This window comes from Salvelinus sp. IW2-2015, linkage group LG6.1 (assembly GCF_002910315.2).
Source record: "Salvelinus sp. IW2-2015 linkage group LG6.1, ASM291031v2, whole genome shotgun sequence".
Taxonomy (NCBI): Eukaryota; Metazoa; Chordata; class Actinopteri; order Salmoniformes; family Salmonidae; genus Salvelinus; species Salvelinus sp. IW2-2015.
This window is the reverse complement of record NC_036845.1, coordinates 27,328,977-27,339,404: the sequence shown is the minus strand read 5'-3', so window position 1 is coordinate 27,339,404 and position 10,428 is coordinate 27,328,977. Positions and strand designations below refer to the sequence as shown.

Below are 10,428 nucleotides of genomic sequence, written 5' to 3'. Positions count from 1 at the left end.
TGTATTTAGCTGTGTGTCTATGCATGAGGCTGTGTCTGGGCTATGTCTGTGTCAGCTGATGAATCCTAACGTGTGTATTTAGCTGTGTGTCTATGTATGAGGCTGTGTCCGGGCTATGTCTGTGTCAGCTGATGAATCCTAACGTGTGTATTTAGCTGTGTGTCTATGTATGAGGCTGTGTCCGGGCTATGTCTGTGTCGACTGATGATAATTAACGTGCTGTGTGTTTCCAGCCTGTGCTGTCTCTACGCTGATGAGAATGAACGTGCCTACAATATGCTGTGCCTGTGTTTCTCTCTGTCTATGTGACTGATGGAGATTGACAGTGAGTAGTCAGTGCCATGTTAATCTCGGCGTGTCAGTCAGTGGTGTTGTTCATCCTCTCCGCTGTGTACTGACTGTACCCCACTGCCCTGACGCACTTCCAGCCCTTATATGTCTAACCTTAGTTTAAAAGAGATTCATTATGTTTTTTTTATTTAACCAGGCAAGTTAGTTCAGAATACATTCTTATTTACAATTTTGGCCTACCAGGGAACAGTGGGTTAACTGCCTTGTTCAGGGGCAGAACGACAGATTTCTACCCTGTCAGCTCGGTTACTGGCCCAACGCTCTAACCACTAGGCTACCTGCCGCCCCATACCTTGACATACTGGCTACGTTTACACAGGCAGCCCAATTGTCATGTTTTTTTACACTAATTGGTCTTTTGACCAATCACGTCAGATCTTTCCAAGTCAACTCTTTTTCAGAGCTGATCTGATTGGTCAAAAGACCAATTAGTGAAATAAAAACCAGAATTGGGCAGCCAAAGATTGTCGAGAGATGAGCACCAAACAGCTTTCCATTGACACTGTCTGTCTAGATTCTAGAGGGAAAGGGGCGAGTGATGTTGAGAGGTTGTTGCATGGTATATGATGTTTCTATAGGTTAACATACAGTATCTGTGCCCCTATGCGGCCGGCAGGCACAGACAGGGCCAGTCGAACAGCACACGCACGCACGAACACACGAACACACACATACACACACACACACATATCACACAACACATTGTCCCTGAAGCCTATTTTCAGTTGTGGATACTGTTACCTCTCTAATATAGGCTGCTCCAAAACTCTACTCAAAGTTTTTTCTCATGGCGTACTGTGGTGTAGTGGAGGGTAAACGCAAGTAAACCGAGTTTACTCACTTTTTTTTTGCTTGACAGTTATCCACCTTTTGCGGAGAAATGCATTTAAAGTAAAGGGAGCATTGCTTTTTTTTAACCCCGATCGGCGATCACACCTATTCTTTTTTCTTTACCACTACATCGCTGGTGGCATATCACGAGTAGGCTGCAGCGATAGTTTACTGTCTGCAGCTGTATATGTCAGTGTGCATGTTACCCATTTACTTTCTCCTCTAAACTTATATTTACAACCGCAAAGTTTAACAGGCATGTTAAAAATACCATGAGTATGGAGGCAGAGAGGAGCCAGCTCTGTCATCTGATCATCTCAGCGGCTGCAGCTCTGCTGTACCAATATTGCAGGAAGAAGGGACTGGTCACATTGGCGACACACACACCTACACACACACCCGCACATTCTGAGGGCAGTCTGAGAATGAGCTGCAAAACCACTGTACCCTCTTAGTCCCTTTTTGGTCCAGGACGTTCATTCTTCAGACTATAACAGAGAAAAGGAAGCGCCAATGCAGTCATAGTCTATTCCCTCTTTGTACAGAGCAGAAACCATGTTGTCTGCACACACACACCTTAATGTGGACAGAAGGCATATGCACACACGCACACACACACACACACACACACACACACACACACACACACACACACAACACACACAACACACACACACACCAACACACACACACACCACACACCACACACACACACTAACACACACGACACACACACACACACACACACACACACACACAAGCCAGCTAGCACACAAACAATGAGCTTGCCAGGCCTGTTGTTCTGTTTTGTTAAATTTAACCAGCCCTCAAAAAACAGGGCGGTAATCAGGAATAGGGGGCTAGGCGGGTGAGGAGGGTGAGGTAGGGGTGAAGGGCAGAGGACTGAGGGGAGTGGGAGCACGAGAACAGGCAGCGGTGGCTTCTGGCAGTAACGCTGATTTTACACTCATCTCCAGGGAAGCAATTAATCCCCCTTAAGCCCTGATGTAACAGTGGCAGAGTAAGGGAACTGGGGCTCACGGCACGCACACAACCTCACCACACACACACGCACCACCACACACACACACAACACACACACACACACCAACACACACACACACAACCACACACACACACACACACACACCACACACACACACACACACACACACACACCACACACACACACACACACACACACACACACACACACACACAACTGACACACACACACACCCATGTACACCTGCAGATACACAGATGTCTTTATAGACAATCAACATGTGCATATACGGTATGGATGGTCCACTCTCCCATTAGCACATCCAGTCTGAATCAGCAGTGGTCAGGTCAGGGTCAGGATGTTTTGAGGATGGTCAGTCAGTGAGGTCAGTCAGCACTCAGCAGGCTTTATGTCTATCCTTAGAATGTCGGCCATGTTTATTTTGGACCAGGGTCTTATCCAGACATTACAGTGACATTGATGAATGCTAACAGTTCGATGGCCTCTACCCTCTACCCTGCCCTCTGACTGCCCCTGCCCTGACCGACGTACTGGGATGATACAGTATAAAGAAGAGTACAAGGAAACTAGTTTAACTAACTGTCACACATCCTGACCTGGACACTTAGAGTCAGCGTCTTGATGAAACTCCATCCTACTCTGTTGACAACACTTTTAATTGACATTTCTTCTCTTCCCTCTGTGTCCAGTTTAGATGATGTCATCGAAGCTCCTGTCCTGCGGTTGGCTGCAGCAGCTGGTGGTGGTGCTTCTGAAGCTCACCCTATCCTTTGCCGGACCGACCAATGGGACAGAGTGTACGGCCAGAGGTCCTGCCTCCTACATCCTGGTATTTACGGGTCACTGGAGCCCCCAGACGTTCCCTAAACAGTACCCACTGTTCCGACCTCCTGCACAGTGGTCCAAACTCATAGGTGAGATGAACCACCAGCTCAGTCCAAAATCAGGCCCTAACCACTACCTCTAGACATGATGATGATCAGAACACAGACACAGCGTATACTCCTTATAGTAGTCTCAATGACCTATAATGGCCTCCTCTCTTTGCCTTTTCCCCTCATGACAACTGGTTGGTGAATGGAAAGGACACTCGTCACTTTTCACCCATAAAGCCCTTTCACATCAGGGCTCACAAGGGAAAAAGGGTGAACGAGCGAGGCTATTTTAAACAACAGAGACACAGACATTGATCGATAGAAAGCGCGCGCGCGAGAGAGAGAGAGAGAGAGAGAGAGAGTAGACCACCCACAGTTCTCCATACTCTTTAGAGAAAACCATGTTACAGAGAGAGATGGGGAGAGAGAGATGCTCAAGGAACTCTTGTGGTGAGTTGACAGACCAGGTAAAATACAAAGGCTGCCTTGTACTCAGCAGTCTTAAGAGTGGCATGTCTCTATTTGTGGTCACCTCCCTTCTCCTGCTGGCTTTCTCTCTCATCCTCTCCCCCCTGCGGTCAGGGAGTAGATCAGGGATAGTAGGCCTGACAGGGATACTGGCTCGGCCTGCTCCTTTCTTCACCTGATCATGTGCTGGAGGTTTGAGGGCTCACAGCTGGCCAGTTAACCTGTTCCGGGCCTCCCCTTCCCCCCATGGCCCGGCCCTGCGCTCCCAGTCCATCTCCACACACACAACGGGGAGAGAGAGAGGCTAAACGCTACCAGATGTTACAGGGCGGGTACCCCACAGGTTCTCTCTCTTACTTACTCTCTCTCCTTCACTCTATCTCACTCTCCCTCGCCTCCTCTCAATTTTGTGGCTGCTGGGGTCCTGGAGGCAAATAGGGGCTATGGTGGTTTTTAGAGTGTGGTGTGGTCAGATGTCTTCCCTCACTAAAGGAGGGAGGAAAGAGGCATCAGGCTCTACTTGGCTCTGCCCTGCCTTGCCAGCGTGGATGGATGGCAGAGGTGTGCGTGTGCCAGACCTGATCTCTGCATCACTGTCTGTGGCCGCTGTGGGTTTGTCTGGCTTCCAGAACTTCCAGCCATGCCCTGTCAGCCTGCCAGTGGGCGATGGCCTGTTGCTGCATATAGAGACAGTAACGTTGCACATAGGCCCTGGGGACATGGACACGCCTGTGATGACTTAGACTGTAGGGGGCCAGGAACAATGAGCCCAGGGAAGACAGTTATATAAGTGCGTTATTAGTCACTGAAGAAGAAAAACATGACTCATTTTGGGTCTGGGAGTTGAGGAGGGCGGTCGTTCATTTGCGGGAAGAAATTGAAACGTTACGTGAATCTGAATCTTAATCTGTATTATTGGGTTTCAGGAACTTGACGCTTGTGGGAAACCTGCTAGTATGGAAATTCAATTAAGTGCATAAGTGATGGCGGTTGAGGAGAAACAGGATAGTGTGTGAAGTGTGTTTTTTTTTTGGGTGCGCCGGGAGTGTGCGTGTGTATGCACGTGCCCGTGTGTGTGTGTGTGTGTGTGCGCATAGATCCTGAGGTTAGCTAAGGCAGAGATGTTATAAAAGAGACTGAGACTGTGTGGTTGTTAGTTTGTCTGACTGACCCTCTGCTAGCCTTATAACCACTGATCCGGGGCCAAGTGTGGCTTATAATGAGAGTGACAGGACAAAGAACAGACATCTGACTCAGAATCAGTTCTTAATCAGGACAAAGCGAGAACAAAGGCAACAATCCCTCGTAAAGAAAACAGCGGGAGGTAAAGGAGGTAAACGGTATGAGGAGTGAAAAAGCAGAGACAAAAAGAGAAAGAAAATGAATTTGTCGTTTTTTAAAATATTTTTTTATATTTAACCTTTATTTAACTAGGCAAGTCATATGTGTGTGTAAAGAGATCATGAATGCAGTGAGATGAACTCATTCTAGATTAGAGTGATGGCATCAAGGCAAGGAGAAAGGAAGAACACATGCATTTTCAGAGCATTGGAAACGTACCTCACTGCCTCCCTGTCTTCTCCCAACAGCTATCACTCACAACGGGCAGCATCGGCTGTTTCAGGAGGGGGCGCTGGCGAGTATAGGGGTGCAGAACTTTGCTGAGGTGGGGGTAACTGTGGAGCTGGTGAAGGGGGCGAAGGATGCCAGGAAGAGACGGGAGGTCGGTGCCATGTACAGAACAGCGGGCATCCCCACTGGCATCGGGCACAGCTCCACAGAACTGCTGCTGCAACCACGGAGCCCACTGGTAGGCATCACACACACCCACGCAGGCATGCAATTGTCACACACACACAAAACACACACAGACACACACACACACACACACACACCACACACACAACACCAGCACACACACATTTACAACACACACACACACACACACACACACACACACACACACACTTCGTTGCTTTACATAAACCTCTTCACAACCTTTCCACCATCCGTTCTGCTCTCCGCTTACAACCACAAATCCTTACCAACAAACACACTCCTTAACTCAATCCATTGTCAACTCATGACCCGGTCCCACCACAGGCAAACCCCTTGACTCACTCCACCCTCCCTGGCCAAACACATAATCACTCTTTTACAGTGCTCCAATCAGGCTAAGTTTAGCATCCAGCCCTATGGCCACAAACGCCCACATCCGTCCTGCCTGGTCTGGACTATGTCTGCTGTCTTCCCTGCTGAACTCAGTGCCCGGGCGGGGGCTTCATGGGGCTGGGGCTGATGCTGGAGCTGGGAGTGAGGCTGTAACAATAGGCAAGGGCTGGGGCTTTGGCTGTGGATTGGGGTTGGGCTGGGGTTGGGGCAGGAGCTGGATATGGGAGTGAGGCTGGAACGATAGGCTGGGGCTGGAGCTTGTGGCTTAGGCTGGGGCTGGGTTTGGGGCTGAGGCTGGGCAGGAGGCTAGCCAGGCTAGGTGGGTTCTAGGCTGCCTGGGGCCTGTGTCTGTTTGTTTATCTTTGCCTTCGCACTTAGTTGATGACTGAAGTGGAGAGAGGGGGAGAAAGGGTTAGAGAGAGAGAGGGACGGAGGGTAGCTCCTGGGGGTTTGGAAATAGAAGGGCCACAGAGTGGAGCTGGTGATCTACATTTTGTTTATTAGTAATTCCACTGCCTGCCTGCACCTGGAGTGGGTTGTGCAAACAACCCCCATGAAAAGCATCTCTCTCCACTGCTGCCTGCCCCATACTGAAGGCTGGCGTTTGTCTGGCATTCTCTGATCTAAATGTGAGGTATGTGGTGTGTGTGTTTGTGCTGGCCTGGCCAATCTGTTTTTAGATCAGTGGGTAGCAAGGCGGAGAATGGGGGCATGGAGGTGTGCGTGTCTTTGTGTGGAACGTGACAATGATGGCTCAAATTGTCCTTCTCTGGAAATGCACAAAGAGATACACATGTAGGCTTATGCTTATTACGCACGCACGCACACACACACACACACATTCTCTTTTCCACAAAGCAAACACATTTGCAATGCTCCAAACATCCCCACATGATTCTCATCTCCATATTCATAAAACCCCATTCTATTTCTGTCAAGCACATAATTGGAACCAGACAGAAATCAAACAATTCACCAACTACCAGAACCAATCGAGTCTACTCTGCACTAGGAAACCACCGCATTTCGACAGATTAGTGTGACCAGTTATGCATATTTCTTTAAGCTTCTGGTACTGCCAGGTTTGGGCGGGTTGCGGTTGGGGATTTTTCATTCTCTGGGCCTGGGACTCCTCCGTGGGCCCTGGGGAGAGCATGCCTAAATGGAGTGTGAGTGTGATTATGGGACTATAAGTGGGTATCAGTGTGTGTCAGCGAGTGTCTCTGGCCTTCAAGTAAAAACCGCTGCCCCCGCGGTGGACAGATCAAGCCAGAACGTGTTAAGATAGATACGCCGCCTTCCCACTCGCTGCACAGGCCAATGAAATGGATATAGCAGGAGGGATTTCTGGAAAAACCACCGTTTGAGAGAAGGTTTAGAAAGATGAGAGGAAGGATGGAGGGAGGGAGTGAGGGAGGGAGGGAAGGAAGGAGAGATGTGAGCGAAGGAAGGGCTGGGGCTTTGACTGGGGCTTTGGCTGTGGATTGGGGTTTGGCCTGGGGTTGGGGCAGGGGTCAGTGAAGGATAATTCTCGAAGCGGATGGAATAGTAGAGATGCCCCTGGGCTAGTCGGTAGTCTCTCTAGTCTCTCTGTTTAATCCTCATCCCTCACTGTGTGTCACAGGATAGAAACACACCACTGATGTCATCCTCATTTGCTTGATGCTGCTGCTTCCCAGAGGCCAAACTCTCCACGCCACTCCACCCTAATGCACCTAGTGCACGTTGATGTCTGCCCCATCCCACCCCATACAAGCCTGTCCACTCTACCCCATCGTGTCCTGTCCACAAATAGTAGGCGTCCTGTCCCGAGGGAGGCTGTGCTCCCTTCCTGGTCTTTAATGTGCTGTTTTCTGGGCGCCTGCCACCCCGGAGCCGGTTCCCAGGACGCTTCCTGCATGAGGTCACTGCCTTTCAGGAAACATCCATCACAGAGGAGAGAGGGGAGTAGAGGAGCATAGAGTTTAACCCCACACAGGAAACAGCGGGTGTGCTGGAATGGGTGGACGCACACGTCAGGCTATTACACAACCAGGATGTGTAAAGCCAATGACCGATTTTGTCCACGCATGTGTTAGCTTCAGCTACAATCCTGTCTTATTACCACAGCCAATATTACACACACATGATCTGAATACTGTACTGTAACTAAACTCTCTCATTTCCTCTCTCCACCTCATTTCATTCCTCCCCTTTCCTCTCCTCCCCCACTCTATGGACATAGCTCTCTCTGATGGTGAAGGTGATCCCTAGCCCTGATTGGTTTGTGGGGGTGGACAGTCTTAACCTCTGTGAGGGCGGCCAGTGGAAACAGGAAATGACCCTTGACCTCCAACCCTTGGACTCTGGGACGGACAGCGGCTTCACTTTCTCTTCACCCAACTATCCCACCGTCCCTCAGGAAAACATCACACGGGTGAGACAGACGACTTCTCCCCTCGTTTCACTTTCACCTAAGGGGGAAAGAGGGCCACGGAGGTTGCCCCTTGCTCTATAATGACTAGGCTTTAAATAAGCCTATTCTAGCCTATATAGGGGAAACTGGACACCTCTTAAAGCCCCCTATGGTGTAGGCATGCTACTAACATTCCCCTAACATGGAAGACTTGAAAGTGTAATTGAACTTTTTCCACTAACATAAAGTCACAGTTAAAGCACACTGCTTTGAAATGTTAAGAAGTACCGGTAATAATCTGTGATTAGTGTATGTTTTATTGTGTGTGTTTTAGTGTGTCTTAGGGTTTGTTGTTGACCGTTTTCTATATGTTGTTGTCCCCCTCCAGATAACTTCCCAGATGCCCAACCACCCAGCCAACTCCTTCTTCTACCCCCGTCTCACAGAGCTCCCGCCCATAGCCTCCATACGGCTGACCAGACAGAGCCGTTCATCTGCCCGTCAAACTCCCATGTCCAATCACATTCTGCCTCACCCTATCCACCCTCAACGCTTCTCAGGTAGGTTTACATGCACACATCCCCCGTCTCTTTCCCTCACTTTCTCTTTCTTTCTCCCTCTCTCTCTGTCATTATCTCGATTCACTGCATTTCTGTGTTATTCATTCACCACATTTCTTCCCCTCTCCCTCCCTATCTCAGAGACACCATTAGACTGTGAGGTGTCTATGTGGTCGTCCTGGGGTCTGTGTTTGGGGCCCTGCTCCAGGGGAGGGGTCCGCCATCGTACCCGCTACATCCTCCTGCGGCCGGCTAACGCCGGAACCCCCTGTCCCGAGCTGGAAGAACAGACCGAGTGCACACCACACAACTGTCTGAAGCGCCAGTGACCCCCGACAGAATAGGGTGAAGTTGCCCCAAGACACTGATTTAAAGTCAGTTTTAGGTTTAGGCCAGTAAGGTTAGGATTCGGGACGGTAAGCTGATCATAGGTCTGTGCTTAGGGGGAACTTCTAATTGGAGCCACACCCCTGGCGGTCTCCATGGTAACACTGGGACTCAAACATACACAGACCACAATAATGTAAGCAATGGACTCTTTCACTGCAGAACGCACAATCTCTAGACCCAGTTAAGCCTTAAGTGGCGGTGACTTTTTGGTGTGGTCTTTATGGAGTACTCTGGCAATCTAAAGACCAACTAGTCCTGACTTGTATTGAGAAACACTGTTGTTGACTGATTGACAAGTACCCACATGACAAAAGAGCACAATGACATTATCAGTGGACATGAGAGACAGACAACTATGTAGAGTATCTTCACTGGCACACACACACACATGCCCTTGTACACAAATAATACACTCTTACTTTGTGTAAACTGGGGCATTGATTTACATGGGAATCCTATACGATGCTCAGCTCAGTGCACAGCCATCATTCAACATAACCACACAGACAGATTTATAAATACCCCTTTCACAAGACACAACTGATGATGGCTCACTATAGCCCGGTACCCCATGTCAGAAAAACCTAGCCAATATGGAGCGAGGCGGTTTCATAAACGAAAAAAGGGATACAGGTTTAAAAAAACAAGAGCAGTTATATCTGTTTTCTCTCTTTTAATATGTAGGACATATTTTGTATATACTGTATGTTCTGTTGTATCCGTCGTATCTTGTGTAACTCATGAAATAAATATGGAGGTGATTTCTGTAAATAGAACCTTCTGTGTTATTTGGCTTCTGCCAAAGGAGCCGAACAGTCTTAACATGCTAGTTATGTAAAAGCCTTGTCCAAATGTGAAACTGCTCTCACACTGAAGAACGCCCTTGAATTACGTCTATTAGGAGTTCCAGTAATCCACAATGACATGAACTTATTTGTGTCTTGTATGCCAGAGTGTAATTTTAACAATAATGAAACCTCTTCATTGGTCTGGCCAAGGCCTTTGGCTACTAAATAAAGACATGGAGTCACTCATAAATATCATTAAACAACATGGACATTGATACCATGAAGGCTATGTCATATCAACAGAAATACAAGAGGGCAAATCACTACACTCTTAATGTTTAATGAAATAAAATGCATTTGTAGCACTATTCAAGTAAGTAGGCCTAAGCCTTGTCCAAGCCAGAATGATGTACAAATACACCCACTGGACAGGATGCTAGTCTGTAGCGCTATTCAAAGCTCAATAATCGACCCTAATAGAGCTGGCTGTAAACGTTTGAAAAAGTTTGAAAAACCTTGTACATAATAAACACTCTTCATAGTCCAATAATTAATTCTCAACCATCTATTC

General features: G+C 48.3%; 1 protein-coding gene across 1 annotated transcript in view; it reads left to right on the top strand.

Annotated features, from left to right (window-relative positions):
• Nucleotides 1-10,407, top strand: part of spon2a (spondin 2a, extracellular matrix protein) — a 12,531-nt gene extending 2,124 nt beyond the window's left edge. Inside the window, exons 2-6 of the mRNA XM_023989537.2 lie at nt 2,899-3,123; nt 5,142-5,362; nt 7,949-8,140; nt 8,508-8,679; nt 8,821-10,407. Of these exons, the coding sequence (XP_023845305.1) occupies nt 2,904-3,123; nt 5,142-5,362; nt 7,949-8,140; nt 8,508-8,679; nt 8,821-9,008 (993 nt within the window). The 5' untranslated portion in view covers nt 2,899-2,903 and the 3' untranslated portion in view covers nt 9,009-10,407. The remainder of the gene's footprint in view (nt 1-2,898; nt 3,124-5,141; nt 5,363-7,948; nt 8,141-8,507; nt 8,680-8,820) is intronic.
• The last annotated feature ends 21 nt before the right edge of the window (nt 10,408-10,428 follow it).